The sequence below is a fragment of the Tasmannia lanceolata genome, unplaced genomic scaffold (assembly GCF_043159265.1).
Source record: "Tasmannia lanceolata isolate RefF3 unplaced genomic scaffold, GAP_Taslan_0.1 ptg000013l, whole genome shotgun sequence".
Classification (NCBI taxonomy): domain Eukaryota; kingdom Viridiplantae; phylum Streptophyta; class Magnoliopsida; order Canellales; family Winteraceae; genus Tasmannia; species Tasmannia lanceolata.
The window spans coordinates 22781567-22800743 of NW_027518690.1; the positions used below are offsets into that span (position 1 = coordinate 22781567).

Here is a 19177-nt window from a genome sequence, read left to right on the forward strand (position 1 = left end):
CCATCACTATCCATTTCTAAATTCTAAATCAAAATGAATTATATCATTTTTTCCCCCTAAATCAAAACACACCCAATTAATGCAAATTTGCATCATCGGTCCATCATATGTCCATATGATGACTGGTTTTGATAATTGAAAGTGGCCCCAAACAATAGAGAATTATAGTCACACGATTTTGGTATGCCACCATGGAACACCGGAATGGGGTCTATAGTCGCCAATAAAACGACCAAACTATGCTAATATTCCAAGCCCTTTGGACGTTGTTTTGAAACCGAGGACTCGCGGGAGCCAGGCCATAAAACATCTCAGCCGTCCAAGTGTAATCCAAATGTTAATAACCCAATAGGTGGAAACCGTTGGATTTGCAGAGATCCAACGGTTGAGATCTCTCAGGTAGGGTCTCTGTAAGTGGCGAGTGGGCTTTAAGTAGAGAAAAGAACGCGGGTTTTGGAATTTGCTTTTCCTCTCTCTCTCTCTGAAGGAAAAAGTTTCTTTTCTAGGGTTTCTTTCGCGGCGATCGGCTCTGCTCGGGATGCAGGTTTTGTATTGGATTTTTGAAGTGTTTCGTAGATTTCTCTTTGTTTTTCTCCTTTTTGTTGCCATTTTGGTATCTTTATTTGATTTCTAGGGTTTTCTTAGCGAGGTTTTGTTGAATTTAGGGTTAGAGTTTACTTGAATTTGTTTGGTTTTGTATTGGATTTTTGAAGCGTTTCGTAGATTTCTGCTTGTGCTTTTCTTCTTCTTGTTGCGATTTTGGTCTCTGTATTTGATTTCTAGGGCTTTGCTAATGAGGTTTTGTTGAAATTAGGGTTAGGGTTTACTTGAATTTGTTTTCTTCCTCTTTTTCAAGTGATTCCATCTCTCATGCACTTTTGATGTAAAAAGCGCGACCGTGAAAAAAGGCTGAGGGTTTCATATGAATGAGTGAAAAATGGAATCTTTTAACTGGAATTCATGCGAAGTGGTTTTGTTTAAACAAGGTATTCTCATGAAGAATTAGGGTTTTCAGTTTGGGTGTTGCTATAAAAATCAGAAACACGTTAATCTCGAAACTCAGACTCTCTCGGAGAAGAAACATGACTTTAGTTTCAATCTTCTCATCAAAGAAAACAAAGCATGGTTTATGTAAATCTTGGTTTTAATTTACTTGGCAAAGGAAAAGGAAAACGAAAAATTGGTTTGCTGGGAATCGGGAATTTATCTTGGCAGGGTAGAAAGTTTAATTGGACTTTGCGTTAATCTTGATCTATCTGTTATTGTGGGAGAATTGAACTGTGCTTCTGCCATTAATCTTTTTGGGGATTAATTGTATGGGCGTGGCCAATATGTGCAGATTCGAGGAAATAAGATTATGACACCGACTGTTCTTTTAGAGTACGCCCAAAAGAAGGAATCCAAGAAGTTTTTGCCCGAATCTTCGGTTGCAATGATGGGTAAAACCCAGAAGTTCACTAGATTAGGCTATTCATCTGGTTTTGTTCCGGACCATGGGCTCGCAGACGAGATCGTGGGTGAATCAGAAGGGTTTGGTAGCTCAGGACGGGTTGACACTGGGATGACTGCTTCGGAGGATTCTTGTGCCCCGAAAAGGAAATGCATAAGTCTGAATATTGATAGGCGCGATGGTTTTGAGGTTCCTTCACAGATCTTCTCAGTCTCAAAGATGTCTAGGTCTGAAAGGAAAGAGCGAGAACTGAAACTGAGAGCTGAGCTTGATCAGGTACGGGTTGTTATGAAGAAAATTGTCCCAAGGTGTATGAATGGGGTTGCTCTTTCATCCTCTAGTGATATCCGCGATGGTCAGAAGAGGCTTATGGGTGAGAATTTTAAGAAATCGGTGGAATTATCATCTGGGCAGGGGAAGAAACGCCCACTGGCTCCTTTGAAGCGCAGTATTTCGGGTAGGTTTGAATCTGTGAACCATGGTGGAGCTCCTTGTAGTAACATGGATGCAACACTAATGAAGCAGTGTGAAGCACTGCTAAAAAAATTGATGTCACAGCGCTTTGGTTGGGTTTTCAATGCTCCAGTCAATGTAGTGGAGTTGAATATTCCAGATTATTTCACTGTTATAAAGAACCCGATGGATCTGGGGACAGTGAAGAGTAAGATAGTTTCAGGTGCATACTCGAGTCCATTGGGTTTCGCTGTGGATGTGCGGCTTACTTTCTCCAATGCAATGACATACAACCCACCTGGAAATGATGTCCATATCATGGCTGATACTCTCCGTAAATTCTTTGAATTGAAATGGAAATCTATTGAGAAGAAAATTCCGCTGACCAATTTGCAATTGATGCCTGCAAAACCTGGTCGTTGTAAAAATGTGGAACCTGCTGAACCGTTGTTGCAGCCCAAGAAAAGGAAACTCACTTCAATGAATAATTATGAGGTAAAGATGGAGAGCTGGAAGCGGACAATGACAGATGAGGAGAGGCAGAATCTGAGTAGAGATTTAGATTCTTTACAGGGCGACATTCCAGAGCATATTATTGATTTCTTGAGGGAGCATAGTTACAATGCGAATCAAACAAGTGAGGATGAGATCGAGGTTGACATTGATGCTCTCAGCGATGATATATTGTACACATTGCGGAAGCTTTTGGATGGTTATCTACAGGAGAAACAGGCAAATAAGTCGAAAGTAGAGCCTTGTGAAATGGAGGTATATTAGTGTTCAGTGTGTTTGTGGTTTTGTTTTCACCTTTTTACGTATCCTTGTATTTATATGCTCAGTGGAGTTATTATTCTTGTGCAGATTTTGAATGACTCAGGCCCTAGCAATTCGTCAATGCAGCCTTTCAAAGGTGAATTTACTTTTTATGCCATATGTGATTCTTATTGGATATTTATATCAGGTATTGGTTATCATATTTCATCTTATATATCTGTTAGGCAATTACCCGGCTGATGAGGATGTAGATATTTGTGGGAATGATCCTCCTGTCTCGAGCTACCCTACTGTGGAGATAGAAAATGATACCGCCCTTAGAAGTAGCAAATGCAGCAGTTCAAGCAGCTCCAGTAGCGATTCTGATTCTTCGTCTAGTGGTTTGCATTTTTTCCCTATTCATTTTTTTACATCCCACATTTTCCTCTTCTTTTCTGTTATCGAGCCCATTCACAGCCAAATTTTCAACGTTCTGAAAGTAGAACTCATTACTTAAAGGATTAATTTGTTTCCCAAGAAATATATTTTAGTTGTTACAAGGACACAAAAGGTAATATCGTGTATGAAAAACTATTGTATATCCGAATATATTGTACATATTTATGACAAGAAAGTTTCTTATGGAATATAGTTGTTTTTCTTGTTGCCTCCTTTTCATCTTTTTCAATTACTTAGCCCATTTTGGCATATCTACAACATTCTAAAAATAAAATTATTTATTTTAGGAATTAATTGGACACGCAAGATGTATTTTGTAATTGTGATATTTGTTAAGGAACATACACGAGATAATTTAGGGCATGAGAAGCTATTTCATAACCGAATCTATTGGGCTTACTTGTGAAGAGAAAAGTTCTTATTGAAAAATGTTCTCCCTTGTTTTATGTTATATTATGCGGGTGAGATAAAAACATTTCTCAGTAAAGAATATTTTTTTTGTTATGCATACAAATCTTGTACTTGTTTATTCATGATCAATCATGCAAGCCCTTAACTTCGAAGGAATTAAACCACCTTGCTTCGTACCGTGAACTTAGGGTTCACGAATTCAATCTGGAGAACTTTAACAAATGAAATTATGGACTAGATAAATTAGGCCAGGAAGCATATAATTCCAAACAATTAAACAAGCTAGAATCAAGCAGTAATGTCCCGTAAGATTATTTAAATTAATTAGCATTTGAGAGTGAGTACATATTGGGAACTATCATCCCTACCAAGCAATGTGCAAAAGAAGTTACACAATAATCAATATAAAGTAGTTGTAAATTCCGTTTCGGTCGCCATTTCGTTTTGGCCACCGAAACGGAATTTCGGTGGGATTTCGGTCATTTCGGTGCATTTCGGTCGAAACTTTTCGTTCACACAAAAAATATATTAAAAAATATGAGAAAAATCCAAAAAAATAAAAAATCAATAGAAAAAGATGAAAAACTAATAAATAGTCCAAAATATGTGTCCCAAAAGGCATATTCATTACTTAAACACATAAAGTCTTGCACAAGTGCAACTGATAGTCTGATACATAGAAAAACATTAAAAAAAAAAGATACATGAAAATGAAACATAGACAATAGCTAGTAGCAACAACTCTCAGTCATCATAACCCGGATGATCATACTCAATGTCTTCTTCGTCGCCGCCGCCGTCATCACCACCTGGACCACCAGTATGGACATCTTCTTCAAGAGGCATGAGAAAGTCGTCGTTGTCGTCCCCGGCCCCAACCACAACAGTAGGTGCTTCAAGATTTTCCCACCCAATGTCTTCCGGCGTGAATATGACATCTTCTTCTTCTGCAACCCAATCCATCATGACATCCAGATGGTCTATGCTCAAAGGGTCACTAGTGATAGATGATTTCCTCAACAAGTCCCTGAAAAGGAAAACATTAAGTTTAATCAATGTCAAAGGTTAAACTTAAAAGCTTAAAGTGATGAGGTGAGAGTTGAAAACATTATATTACGTTGTATACCTTTCTCGAAACTTAAGATTGTAATGGACAAACACCAAGTCATCTAATCTCTTGTGCTCCAACCTATTTCTCTTTGCAGAGTGAATGTGTTCGAAGGTGCTCCAATTCCTTTCACACCCAGTCGTACTGCAGGTCTGACTGAGAATTCTGATCGCAAATGTCTGTAATTCTTCCACGTCACCTCCGAATTGATTCCACCATGCAACTGTAAAGTAACAAATAGTAAATCATTATTTGTTGAGAAACTGAAAGTTAAAATGAATTATACTTAATTAAACAAAAAACTCAAATATACCTGGTCCCAACTTCGTTCGGTTGCGGATTGCAAGCTTCATTCCAAACATACCCTTAGCCTCTCGATAATCCTCAATCTGATTGGTGATGAGGTCTTGTGTACCTTCATCAGGTACCAGTCGAGTGATGCATGCCAACAAGCCTCTGGTTACTTCACTGTGCCTAGAGAAGGTAGGAGTGAAAAAGAGAGCAGGGTTAAGAAAATATCCTGCTGCATGGAGGGGACTGTGGAGTTGCCTATCCCATCTTTGGTCGATGATCCTCCAGATGGGATTGTAATCTGATTTTCTCTTCAACCTCTCCTTGATGTTCTCTTTGGCCTTATCCATAGCCTCATATAGGTAACCCATCGCCGGTTTGTCCTGCCGATCTACCAAGCGCAACACTCTCACTAAAGGCTCGCTGATGTTTAGAATGTACTTGCATTGGTCCCAAAAAGATTTATCCAACACAGTACTAACTACCCCTTCACTCAGTGGGTGTTGGACAAACCTACTAGTACTATACTCACCAGACACAAACATCTGCTGAAGTGCTTTCCGATTCAACACCAGACTTTGTATGCTAATGAAATTTGTAGCAAATCTGGTTGCAGCAGGGCGGCACAACTCCTTCCCTCCTGTGAACTTCTTCCTCATCAAATTCAAGAGGCTTCCATGGTTGTAGATGAACTTTGTAATCGTTCGAGCCCTCTCAATTGTGGTTGCTATGTGAGGAAATACAGTCGGTTTGCACAGATGCTCCAAGATGAGATCTAAGCAATGAGCTGCGCACGGAGTCCAGAAGAATGTACCAAACGTGGCTTCTAGTCTTTTCCCAGCAGCTTTGTAACTTGGCTCACTGTCAGTTACAAATTGCACCACATATTCCGGATTCACCTCTCCGACAATCTTTGCAAAGATATTGTATAATTCATCGGCATTCTTCACTATGCCAGATGCATCAACGGATTTGAGGAATATGACTCCTTTAGGGCAGTACACCAAAAAGTTGATTAGGGAACGTTGTTTGGTGTCTGTCCATCCATCTGCCATAATGCTACAACCAGTGTATCTCCACGACATCTTAATTCCCTCCAAGTAGTTGTTTACCTCATCCACTGTATTCTTCAAAATGGTACCCCTTAAAGCATGATAAGTAGGTGCCTTATAACCCGAACCCACGGCATTCACAGCGTCAAACATAGGTTGCCAGAAAGGTGAATTGGCAACGTTGAAAGGGAGATTGGTATCGTAGCAAAGCATGCCAACCGCCATGTCTGCTCTATCCATTGTTTCTTTAGTAGCCAAAGCACTTTTAATGCTTGGCTGGGCTCCAGGGGTTGTTCGTGCTGCAAAGAAATTCCTGATCCCTCCTGTGATTCCCTTCTTCTTTCCTTTTGTACCACTCGGTTCTACAAGAACTTCCTTACCTCTTCGTTGAGGGACTTGAGGCAATTGTGTGCCAAGGTCTTCTTCATCCTGCTCTTCTTCTTCGTCTGGTGTGCCATAAAAACCTCCAACCTCTGCTCTGGATATGCTCATCCTAGCCCTTTCTTTTCTCTTTGCATCTAAAAGGTGCTTCATTCGATATTTTACATATTCAGTCACTTTTTTGCATGATGCTACTTCACCAGGAACAGCCGCTAAATGTTCTTTCAAGCGGGTTATACCTCCACCCGATATGACTTTGCCACAGAATATGCAAGTTATTTTATTTCTTTGACCCGGAACCAATGTACCGTAAGACCATGCCGGGTCATCCGATCTAGCGGGTGCCGAACCAATAGAGGATGCTCCTGCAGAAGGTCCCGAACCCGACCCACTCATTCTGAAATGAAGTAGAAGAAGGGGAAAAATGAATTAGAAGAAAGAAAATTGAAACAAATTACAAAAAAATGAAGTAGAAGGGGACAGATGAAGTAAGAAATAAAAGAAAGGAAATGGAAAGAAATAAAGAGAACCTTGGGGTTGAACTTGAGTTGAAGAGAAGAAGAAAAAATTAGCCTTCACTCACTTGAAATAAGCCTTTGGAAATAGTTCTTGACTTCTTGTAGTGGTAAGTTGAATGTATGCCTTCCCTTTGCTCCAAAATAGACTTGGATTGAGTTGAAGAAGAGGGTAGACTTGTAGGAAATTTAGTAGAATAGATAGTGTAAGTGAAAGTAGAGAAGAGAAGGAGAATCACTTATGTGAAGGTGGAGGAAAAGAAGGTAGGGAAAATGCTATTTATAGAGTTTTTTATTGATTGTGCATTTAAAAATGACTAAAATACCCTTCCCAACAGCTATAAACGGTCACATTTTGAGGTTAAAATGGTCAAAAACCAAAAAGAGCCGTTGCAGGGGCATTGTCGTAAATTCTGCAAGTCAAACTAGCCGTTATGGACGATTTTGGCCGGAATGGAGAATTTCGTCCATTCCGGACGAAATTCCGGATTTCGGAAAATTTCGTCCGGAATGGACGAAATGGAACAAAATTTCGTCCGAAACGAAATTTTGTCAATTTCATTCCGGAATTTGAACGAAACGGTATTTACAACTATGATATAAACCAATTGTTAGAAGAACTTGAGGTCGTGGTTTTAGATTTCCACCAAAATAGACATGAAACTACCAAAATGTTTCCTTTTCCATCCCCACCGAAACAAAATCTCAATGAATTCGCGCCACTTCATTATTCTATTGAAACCGACTTGTAGTGACTGAAATGTTTCCTTTTCTATCCTCATCGAAATGAAATCTCAATGGATTCGTTCACTTTACTATTCCGGTCAAAATTTCGATTGGAACTCGACCGAAATGGTCAAAACGTAAAATAAAAATAAAAATGGAAAGATGTTTCAATTTGTAACGTATTAAGCTGTTTTTTTTTTTTAAAAAAAAAAAAAAAAAAACACTAGCCTAATCCGTTGTAAATAAAAACACATTGCAAATCAAAGAAATACGTTTTTTTTTTCTGCTTTTCTATGGATTTTTTTCCAAAAATTTTGGTTTGAAAGCGCTAAAAAAATTAATTTTTTTTTCCTAGAAAACCCTGTTTTGGAAAATCCTAAAAAATTTGGATTGTTTTACTTAAAATGTGTGTCTTTATTTGTTTTTACTAAGGCAATTTCGTCAGTTTGGAACTTTTTAGCTTTTACTATGGCCCTATTTTTTAACTTTTGATCATTTGCATTTATAGATAAATTGCCATTTTGATGTAAATGGTACAGATAGTGGTGCTAATACCATTTGCAAAGGCAGAAAAACATTTATGATTTTTTGGTCTTTGCCAACATGCTTTGTGGGCTCATCCTAGTTGAATCGAAGGTGGTTCATTTTCTATCAATGTGAAGAGTCATTTGAATTTCAAATTTCAGAACCTATGCATCATACAAATGATGAGTCTCTGACTGCGCACAAAAAGGAGAAATGTTATTTTGTACGCAGTTTTACAGTGCAGTTTATTTCATTAATATAGAAAATGATATTTGGTAGGCAACATCCTCGGAGTACAGAACAATGTAACAATATCTTATGCATTGGATGTCAAATCGGAATAGGACCAGTACCACCTCGTAAGTTTATGTGGTATTGACCATGGTTTTACATTTCCCCAAAATTTCCCTGAAATGACGGAAATGTTTCTATTTCCATCCCTTACATGATTTCCTTTCATGTCATTTGAACGAAATCTACATGTATCTATTTCTTTTCATGTCATTATTTCCACGAAATTTCTGAAATTCTTGAAATTTGACCGAAATTCCCAAAATTTCATTGGAATTTCCGAAATTAGTCCGAAATGGTCAATTTCGAGAATTTCGGTTTCGGTCCAAAATTTTGGATTTCGGTCGAAATTTAAAATCATGTTTGTTACTTTAGTTCTTGTGAGAAGTCTATTTAAAATATAAAAAAGTGCATTTACTAATTGTTGAGTATATGCATTAACATGTCTTAATGTTTTCAGAACTTTGCCATTCGTGTAAATCATAAGCTTGCTTTCTTAAATCTAGTTCTTGTGAGACCACCCCAAACATCCTGAAATGTTGGTAAATCTGCTAACCAAGGTTTTAAATTTTGGTTTCGGTCGCCACGGAAATAGAAACATTTTAGTTTTGGTTAGAAAATTTGGTGAAAAATCCTGTAAAATCACGAAAACATATACAAATGATAGACTTTAAAGATGAAACTTTAGGGAATGCTAAAATAAACACAAATACACATTTAGAAACCAGCATATAAGCAAGACAACCATCCATAATGGTTTAAAAATATCGAACACCTTGTACATGCACTGTAGTGCATGTCTGATAATTCAGCACACACCAAATTTCACATGTAATTCATATTAATATTTACACATATGACATGCATCATACTTCACATGCAATTCATATATATATATATATATATATATATATATATATATATATATATATATGATAATGCAATACTGATTTAGTATGCCACTATTACACTTATGATTTTTGTTTATGCATTTCAAATTTTCGATTTTGGTTTTGGTGGGGATGGAAACAGAAACGTTTTGGTCATTTCGTGTCGGTTTCGTGGAAATTTAAAACCATGCTACTAACCTTTTGTTAAATTTTTAATTTAGTACGGTAAAAGGAAGTCCTTGTTGACTAATAAAAAGGTGATAACAAAGTACTCATTGACTAGTTTCATCAATTTAGTTAAGAAGTAGTAGATTTAAAAATATTATAAGTAATATACTTTGATGAATAAAGTATAGAATCCATTTCTGACACACCTGTCCAGGCATTATGAAGTCCAGGCATTATGAATATTGAAAATGCTCGTTATACGCATTGCTTGCGTCACTTGATTTGATTAGGAAGTCACATTTTATGGTGTAATTTTACTTTCAAAAGTATTAAGCGCGAAGAAAGAGTTGCTGATTTATTTATAATTTATTCATGGCATGTCATTGGCATAAATAGTTGCTTAAGTGTTTGTATCTATGAATGAATTATTTTATCATTCTTTTGGTAGATGATCCTTTTTTTTTGTTCTTTAAAAAGCTTATTCAAGCATATTGCGTTGTGTGCACCTGTACTCTTTTTTTACATTGATTGACAAGTCGTGATTCATTGGATGGGCCTTCGACAAGGTACTGCCTTCAAGAACAAAACTTTGCAAAAATCTGGTGATTGAGCAGTTGTGAAATTGGACAGATATTAGAGATGGATTGCGCTGAGATGGGAATTGTCAAGAAGTTTCTTTCTTTTCCCTGACTATTGCCATTGTCTTGTCAGGCTTTTACTAGTGTCGCTCTATTGCAGTTTCATCTCATGTAATGGATGGACTCCACTTTTAACATTCTTTGCTGACTAGTTCCTTATATCTACAAGCAGAGTCAGACTCTGGCGGTTCTTCTGGAAGTGAATCTGATGGTGCTAAAGTTTCATCTCTTGTAAATACTGTCAAGGTATACTTTTATCTCATATCTTTCCATATAACTCTGTCACAAATGTCTCCGATATTTTCAAAATTTCGTGTTTTTATCGCCACATTTTGATAAAACAACAAAATCCCAAAATAATCCTGAGATTTTAAAAATTTAGTGATATTTCATTTTTTAACAAAATATCGCGTTAATATCACGATATTATCCCAATATTTTAATAAGATTTTCATTTTATATATTCATATATCTTAGTTGTAAATTTCGTTTTGGCCATTTCGTTCGAAACTTTTCGGTTTGAGAAAAAAATAGTAAAAAAGATGATAAAAATCCAAAAAATTCAGAAATTGATAGAAAAGGATAAAAAAACAAGTAAATAAACCGAAATATGTTAAAAAAGGCAACTTTGTTACTTAAACACCAAATTGTCTTTCACAAGTGCAAGTGATACATAGAAGAACTTTAAAAAGGAAATACATCATATCATCTTTCAATCTCATACATAGATAGTAGCTCTCAATAATTACTCCCATTCATAGCCCGGATGATCATACTCAATTTTTTCGCCGCCGCCGCCACCACCTGTAGGAGGAACATTTTCTTCAAAAAGGTATGTCATCGTAGTTCGTTGGCCCCAATCGTAGTAGGTGCTTCAAGATTTTTCCAACCAATATCTTCCGACGTAAAACTAGCATCTTCATCTTTTGCAACCCAATCCATCATAACATCCAGTTTATCTATGCTCAAAGGGTCACTAGTGGTAGAAGATTTACTCATCAAGTCTCTGAAAACATTAAGATTAATGTTTAAGTTTAAACTTAACTTAAAGTTTAAAGTTTAAAGTTATGAAGTGAGAGTTGAAAAATATTGAAATGAGGTGAAAGTTGAAAATCTTAAATTAAGTTGTATACCTTTGCCGAAACTTGAGGTTGTAATGGACAAACACAAGGTCATTCAATTTGTGCTGCTCCAACTTACTTCTCTTTGCGGAGTGGATGTGTTAGAAGGTACTTCAGTTGTCCAGTTCCTTTCACATCGAGTTGCACTACAGGTCTGACTGAGGATTCTGATGGCAAAGTGTTGTAATTCCTCTACGTCACCTCCGAACTGATTCCACCATGCAACTGTAAAGTACCCAATAGCCAATCATTTATTTGTTGAGAAAATGAAAGTTAAAATGAAATAAACTTAATTAAACCAACAAATTAAAAATACTCGGTCCCAACTTCGATCGGTTGCAGATTGCAAGCTTCATTCCATAAATACCGGTAGTCTCTCGATAAGTCTCAAGTTGATTGCTGATGAGGTCCTGTGTAGCTTCATCAGATACTAATCGAGTGACGCATTTGAACAAGCCTTTGGTGACTTCACTATGCTTGGAGATGGTCGGAGTAAAAAAGAGCAGGGTTAAGAAAGTATCCTGCTGCATGGAGGGGACTGTGGAGTTGTCTATCCCATCTTTGGTCGATAACCCTCTAGATGGGTATATAATCTGATTTTTTCTTCAACCTCTCTTTGATGTTCTCTTTTGCTCTATCCATGGCTTCATATAGGTAATCATTATCGGTCTGTCCTGCCGATCTACCAAAGGTAGCACTCTCACTAAAGACTCGTTGACATTTAAAATGTACTTGCAATTGTCCCAAAAAGATTTGTCCAACACAGTACTAACTGCCTCTTCACCCAATGAGTGTTGGACAAACCTACTAGTACTATACTCGTCAGACACGAACATTTGTTGAAGTACTTTTTGATTCAACACCAGACTTTATATGCTTATGAAATTTGTAACAATCTGGTCCAAGCAAGACGACACAAGCCCCTCCCACCTGTTCCAAGATTAAATCTAAACAATGGACTGCGCACGGAGTACATAAGAATGTACCATATTTGGCTTCTAATCTTCTCCCAACAACTTTATAACTTGGCTCACTGTCAGTTACAAACTGCGCTACATTTTTTGGATTAACTTCTGCGATAATCCGATCATAGATATTGAATAATTCATTAGCATTTTTCGCTATGCCAGATGCATCAACGGATTTTAGGAAAATTACTCCTTTAGGACAGTACACTAAAAATGATTAAGGAACGTTGTTTGGAGTTTGTCCATCCATCGGCCATAATGCTATAGCCAGTAGATCTCCATGACATCTTAATCTCCTCCAAGTAACTGTTTGCTTCATCCACTGTATTCTTTAAAATGGTCCCCCTTAAATCATGATAAGCAGGTGCCTTATAACTTGAACCTACGACATTCACAGCATCGAACGTATGTTGCCAGAAAGGTGAATTAGCAACGTTGAAAGGGAGGTTGGCATCATATCAAAGCATTCCAACTGCCATGTTTGCCCTATCTCTAGTTTCTTTGGTTACCAAAGCACTTTTAATGCTTGGCTGGGCTCCGGGGGTTGTTTGTGGTGCAAAAAAATTCCTGATTCCTCCTTTGATTCCCTTCTTCTTCCTCTTTGTACCACTTGATTCTACAACAACTTCCTTTCTCTTTGACCGAGTCATTGCTCTAGTGCCAATGCCTTCTTCCTCTTCATCCTCCTCCTCTTCCCCTTCTTCTTCTGGTGTGCCATAAAAACCACCAACCTCTGCTCTGGATACGTTCTTCATAGACCCTTCTTTTCTCTTTGAATCTAAGAGTTGCTTCATTCGGTATTTTACATCTTCAGACACTTTTTACATGGTGCTACCTCACCTGGAACACCCGCTAGATGTTCTTTTAAGCGGGTTATACCTCCACCCATAGTTATTAAACTCGTGCGAGTCACTGGTCGAGTTGTACGAGTCGGGTTGAGTTAGGGGCTTTTCGAGTCGAGTCGAGTCGGTATGATGACTCGTAGTTATCGTAAACTCGTCCGAGTCGTTCAGTGACTCGAACGAGTCACAGCAACTCGACCCGTTTTGGCTTGACTCGTACGAGTGAAAATGTTATATTATGATCACATGTATTACTTTGAAATTTCGACCAATTAAAGAGTAATGATAGTTTGGACGATATTTGGGTGAAATTTCATCCAAATTTCGTACAAGTCACATGGGTAGTCATAAAATAATGAGAACTTGATAGGTTGGACGAAATTTGGTTGAAAATTTCACCCAAATTTCTTACAAGTCACATGGGTTGTAATTACTTAGTTGGAGAATGTGAAAACCAGCCCATGGTTTTAAAGAAATCATATGGTTTTGGTCAAAAGAAGTTGTCAAAAGCTGCCAAAAGGCCAAAGCATTTTTAAATTGAATAAAAAACAATTGAGCATGGGGCATAGGAAATAGATACGGACAAACAAAAGAACATATGGAATCTAGCAAAAGTGTTGAGCCTCTGTGGCTGTACTCATCATCCAATTTTAAGTGTTGAGCAACATGAACACTTAGGTTGCTGTTTTTACAGCTCGCTTTTGCAAGTGAGAACAGCCACACAAGTTGAATTTTTGGCAGAGTCATTTAATTCATCTGAGCTGGCTGTTTTCACATGCAAAAGCCAGCCACGAAATGGCTTTCCATGAAATTGGTTAGCAAATTCCCTTTAATTAAGGATTTGCTAGGCAATTTCCGGAAATGCGAAACGCAACCACAGGAGCTGATTTTCTCTGATTCATATACTTCATCAAAGGTGGCTGTTCTGAAATGCAAAAGCCAGCTTTTGGGAGGGGGGAATAGATAAGAGTTGGGGCATGACCAAAGGCCCCCACAAAGCTTTTGCCAGAATAAAAGTTGAGGAGTTAAGCCCTTATAGTCCCTTATTTTTCAAAAAGTACTGTACAGACCACATCATAGGATGATCCAAACCGTCCATAAGATGGAACACAACCTAAATAGGCTGTTCCCCAAAAATCATTCCCATAGGATGATCGCAACCCTCCGATCTAGAGGAACTGCATATTATGGAAACCTCTACAGATCGAAGGGCTAGGATTATCCTATAGAAATGATTTTTGGGGAACAACCTATTTATGTTGTGTACCATCTTATGGACGGTTTGGATCATCCTATGATGTGGTCCGTACAGTACTTTTTGAAAAAATAAGGGACTATAAGGGCTTACACCATATAAAATCTCATGTTTCTCATGCAAAAGCCAGCTTTTGGAAGTTGGAAGTTGAAATTAGAAAGAACTAAATTATTTTTGTGCAAACAAATTGCAAATTTGCAAGGATATAGTTACTTTTATGTGCTTCATTACCTCATCTTTTGATATATGGTATAATTATAATTTTCTCAACTAAATTTCTGCATTTGTCAAAAACTCTTACAAGTCACGAGTCGAGTCGAGTCACGAATCAGAAAATTAAGAAGACGAGTCACGAGTCGAGAGTTGAGTCATGAGTCAACAACTAATGCCTCCACCCGATATGACTTTCCCACAAAATATGCGACTTTGTTTTTTTACCCGGAACCAATGTTCTGTAAGCTCATGCTAGGTCATCTGATCTAGCGGGTGCCGAACCAATAGAGGATGCTCCTCCAAAAGGTCCCGAACCACTCATTTTGTAATTTAAAATGAAGTAGAATTGGAGAAATGATTCTTGAAATGAAAGGAAATGGAAACAAATAAAGCTTTAACTTTCCTAGACTTGAAGCCTTTAGAGGAGAGTCGAAGCCCTTGAACTTGAGTTGAAGAGAGTAGTAGCCTTCACTTGAAGTTTGAAGCCTTTGGAAATTTGTAGAGTGGTCTTGTAGTTGTAAGTTGAAGGTAAGCCTTCCCTTTGCTCCAAAATAGACTTAGATTAAAGATTATAGAAGCTAAAGAAGAGTGTAGAAGACTTAGTAGAAGAGTGTAAGTGAAAGTAGAAAAGAGAAGGAATAAAAGATATATGTGAAGGTGGAGGAGAAGTTGGTGGGGAAGGGCTATTTATAGAGTTTTTATAGCTTGTGTAAGTATAAATAACGAAAATACCCTTCCCAACAGCTATAAACGGTCACATTTTGGGCCTAAAACGGTAAAAACACAAAAGTAGCCATTATAGGGGCATTTTGGTAATTTCTTGGCGGAAAAAGTCAAAACAAGCCGTTATTGAGGACTTCAGACGAAATCTAGAATTATGTCCATTTCGGACGAAATTTCGGATTTTGTCAAATTTCGTCCGAAATTTCGGAATGGACTGACACGAAATTTTGGCTGTTTCGTTCTGGTTTCCTATCGAAACCTAAGCGTTTCGTCCATGTCGAACGATCCATTTCGGACGAAATGAAATGAATTTTACAACAAATTGTTTAAATATTTTGATTTTTATCATTTTTCCCTATATTAACCCGAAAAAATAAAAAAAATTAATACATCCTGAGATTTTCCCTTGCCGATAAATTCCCGAGAATGATGTTTGTGAAGGGTTTTTAAAATTGTTATAAATGTCCTATTCCTTCATCGTACTTCTTCAGATCGGAGGAACCCTTTTCATTTTCTCCTGTTATCTTTGCACAGGATACTATAGGTCCTGGATCAGCTTCAGAACAAGAGAAAAGTGATCTTTTGGATCCACATAATGGAAACCGTGAGTTTGTGTGATATATTTTTATTGCTTATGTCCAATATATTAGAAACTAGAAACACTATTGAGATGATCATGTGCTTATGAGCAATTTGTTCACCTGTAACAATAATTCAAGATGCAATCTAATTGTACATCTATTTTGACAAGAGGCAGAATCTCGTAGTGGTTTGGAACAAGATGACCAGAATTCTCATCTTTTTCCGATTTCTGTTGAGGCAGATAACCATCAAGAGGGTAAGCATGATTTGAAAGAAGAAAATTTTTGTGAGGTGGTTGGTTTTAAGCATTTGATTTTGGTGCATCACCTTACCTATTCACTATGAATATTTTTAGGAGAGAAGGTCTCCCCAGAAAAGCTCTATCGAGCAGCTTTACTCCGTAACCGTTTTGCTGATACTATCCTTAAAGCTCGAGAGAAGACACTTAGCCAGGTGTGTTACAAAGTCCTTTGGCTATTTATTGCAAAATTTCTGTTCTAGTATCCATCTCCGAAGTGCACCCTACTCTGGTTGATATTGGGTGAAACGTGTTCTGAGGTCAGGGTGAAAAGGGGGATCCTGAGAAACTGCGGCGAAAGAGGGAAGAACTTGAGAGGCAACAAAGAGAAGGTTTGAGATATAAGACCCTATGCTTGATATTCTATGTTATGCATGATCTGGTGCTTTTATGTTAGTTTGGTCACTAGTGCTTCAATTGCTTACAAACAAGGTTTGAACTTTCGGTAGGCCTAAACTGAAATTTTGGCAATTTCGGTGCAAATCTTAAAATTTTGCCCGAAATTTAAAACCATGCTTACAAATATGCCACTTCGTGCCATTAGAGAAGGCTCGGCTGCAAGCGGAAGCCAAAGCTGCCGAGGATGCTCGAAGGCGAGCTGAAGTAGAGGCTGCATCGGAAGCTAGACGGAAACGGGAACTTGAAAGAGAAGCTGCACGTCTTGCCTTACAGAAGGTGAACACACTTTACATTAGCGAATGGCTGTAGGAATTTTCCCCTTACGCTCTTGCGTTTAACAAATATCTTGCGGGCATCTGCAGATGGAAAAGTCAGTTGAAATCAATGGGAACGGTCAATTCTTAATAGATCTTGAAATGCTTGGTTCTGCTCCTGCCGAGCACTTGCCAAGCTCTGTTGATGAGACGAGTCCAGATCACTCACAAGATGCCATGGGCTTCAAGCTCATGGGAAGTAATCCTTTGGAGCAGCTTGGGTTATACATGAAAGAAGATGAGGAGGATGAAGAGTTTGAGCCTGACACCACCCCTGTTAATGATGTCGGGCAAGTAAATGAGGTCGAGGAAGGTGAAATTGACTGACATTGCTTGTTATCACCAATATACTCAACTATAAGCCAAAGATTCAGAACCAACTCTAAACTGAGAAGAAGAAGAAACCTGTTACTACTGGGCACTTGGGTATTTGCTTTTTTCAGCAAGTGGGGCAAGAATAATTTTCTTTTTTCTTGTTCATGGTTGCTTTACACTATCCTAACCGACGATTGCAAATAAGGAACGATTTTCAGGTTGGATTTTGGATTGGTTGGGAAGAATTTTGGCATCACGATCTTAAGGTGCTGTAGAAGTTTTGAGATATCTCTTGCCGTTAAAGCAGCTTTATTCCCTGTGGGCTATTTGAGGTGTTTGGAAGAGAGAGAGGGGATGTATGATAGCCGGGTATGATAGCTCGGTACGCGGAGATTTGGTGTTCCGCAGGGGAAAGGGCGTAGGCAACTTACCCCTTTTGTGATACTTCAGTCTGTCTAAACTGCGAGATTCAGGATCTTTCCATGGGCGCATTATCATACATATCAGAGACGCTTTTTCTTGAGAATAGCTGGTGGTCATGTTAAAGAACAGTGGGAAGAGTTGTTGCACAAAGGATGAAAAAACTCCCTAATTGTAAAAAAAAGATACATGAGGTGGTGGTGGTGGTGGTGATACATGGAAACATATTATTCCGTTTTCATTTTTCATCTGGTTCTTTATCCCATATCTGCATTTCTCATGTTATGGCTTACGTTTGATGTTATTGTACATAGCCAAAAGATAGTTCAAAGTCAAAGACTTTATTTAATCTAAAAAGGGTTGTTGGAGGGCCTCAGCTTGCAATCGAATGTTTACAGTTTGGATTGCATGTCTTACGGGCAGTGGGTCTTTTTCTTCCGTTGTCATGATCTCTATATATGAGGGAAGGGCGTTTCTACATGAAATCAGTTTGAATATATGATGTAGACAGTTTTTCTGGTAGTGGTGGTGGTGGGGGGTCATTTGGGCATTAATGTCAGTTCTGCATTCGGAATCTTTATAAAATGCTTAGACAGAATGATTTATATGTCAACCTTACATTTGCTTCTCATACTCTCTGTTTTTCATTTTGAGTCCAAAACTGATTCTTGGACTCAAAATTGAATGCAATTTTTCAGTCGAATAATCAGTTATGGACTCATAATCTATTCTCAATATATACAAACAGGGCCGGATAGCAGCTCATATTCCACAGAGAGAAAGACACTTATGGAAATAATATTTTCCATGGAAAATAAAATTCAGGGGTCTAGTCGGTTTGCTGTTTTCAATTTTGGAAAAAAAGAATTCCTTCGAATCTGAGGGTAGACCTGGCAAAAGTGACCCGTGCCCGCGGGTCGACCCGGCCCACCCGCAAATTTGCGGGCACGGGTCTAAGTTTCCGTGACCCGTCAAAAACCAACCCGCGGGTGACCCAACCCGCAAAAACAAGGGTCGGGTCGGGTCAACCCGTGGGCACCCGCATTTTTACAGTATTTTTTAATCTTTTTGAGAATATTATCATCACTGCTGTTTGTTTTTTATGAGTAACTCCTCACTTTATAAAAAGTACGGTATGTCCTGCACCGTAGGATTATCCAAAGTTCCAAACCGTCCATTAGATGGGCCATACCCTAAATAGGTTATGCCCCAAAATTATTTCCATCGGTTGATTCTAACCCTCCGATCTATAGAGGGTTAGGATCAACCCTCTAACATTCAGATTGGAGGGATAGGATCATCCTATGGAAATGATTTTTGGAGCATAACCTATTTAGGCTATGGCCCAACTAATGGACGGTTTGGATCATCCTATGGTGTGGGCCATACATAAAGTGAGAGTGCCCAGTAGTGTTGATAACATTTAAATGTGGTTTTTATTTTATTAGAATTTGCTATCAAGCTTCTCCTTTGGCAATTTCTCGGCAAGTGGCCTTTGTGTATGCAAAGATGCGCGCATCCAAATGTTGCTAAAATGTTCCTAGAAAATGTAAAAAAGTAATCATTACACCACAGAAAGTAAATTAGCTAAATTATAAAGTTTTGAATGAAAAATT

General features: G+C 38.1%; 2 protein-coding genes across 4 annotated transcripts; one reads left to right on the forward strand and one right to left on the reverse strand.

Moving 5' to 3' along the window:
- The first annotated feature begins 419 nt into the window (after positions 1-419).
- LOC143889957 (transcription factor GTE8-like) lies at positions 420-17945 on the forward strand. 3 transcript variants are annotated; one of them, XR_013255062.1, is made up of 11 exons: positions 420-544; positions 1340-2671; positions 2765-2813; positions 2902-3057; positions 10284-10357; positions 15768-15837; positions 15985-16071; positions 16171-16268; positions 16379-16445; positions 16663-16788; positions 16875-17012. XR_013255062.1 is itself a non-coding variant. In XM_077394374.1 (11 exons), the coding sequence occupies exons 1-11, from the start codon at positions 539-541 to the stop codon at positions 17151-17153; spliced, it is 2349 nt and encodes a 782-aa protein (XP_077250489.1). In that variant the 5' UTR covers positions 421-538; the 3' UTR covers positions 17154-17945. The 3 variants fall into 3 exon arrangements, 2 of the variants coding, with proteins under 2 accessions (XP_077250489.1, XP_077250490.1); XM_077394374.1 differs by having other exon boundaries at positions 421-544; positions 16658-16788; positions 16875-17945; XM_077394375.1 differs by having other exon boundaries at positions 421-544; positions 15991-16071; positions 16658-16788; positions 16875-17945.
- LOC143889959 (uncharacterized) lies at positions 4134-6838 on the reverse strand. The gene is made up of 2 exons (XM_077394376.1): positions 4948-6838; positions 4134-4857 (listed from the first exon to the last, which is right to left on the reverse strand). Exons 1-2 carry the CDS (start codon positions 6752-6754, stop codon positions 4640-4642), a joined length of 2025 nt encoding a protein of 674 aa, XP_077250491.1. The 5' UTR covers positions 6755-6838; the 3' UTR covers positions 4134-4639.
- Positions 17946-19177: the final 1232 nt, after the last annotated feature.

Excerpts from the sequence above, each read along its gene's own strand:
- LOC143889957 (XM_077394374.1), top strand. Across the intron at positions 10,358-15,767 it reads CTCTTGTAAATACTGTCAAG|GATACTATAGGTCCTGGATC; the intron begins GTATACTTTTAT and ends ATCTTTGCACAG. Across the intron at positions 16,072-16,170 it reads GGCAGATAACCATCAAGAGG|GAGAGAAGGTCTCCCCAGAA; the intron begins GTAAGCATGATT and ends GAATATTTTTAG.
- LOC143889959 (XM_077394376.1), bottom strand. The coding sequence starts at position 6,754 with ATGAGTGGGTCGGGTTCGGGACCTTCTGCAGGAGCATCCTCTATTGGT. Across the intron at positions 4,858-4,947 it reads CCGAACGAAGTTGGGACCAG|TTGCATGGTGGAATCAATTC; the intron begins GTATATTTGAGT and ends GTTACTTTACAG.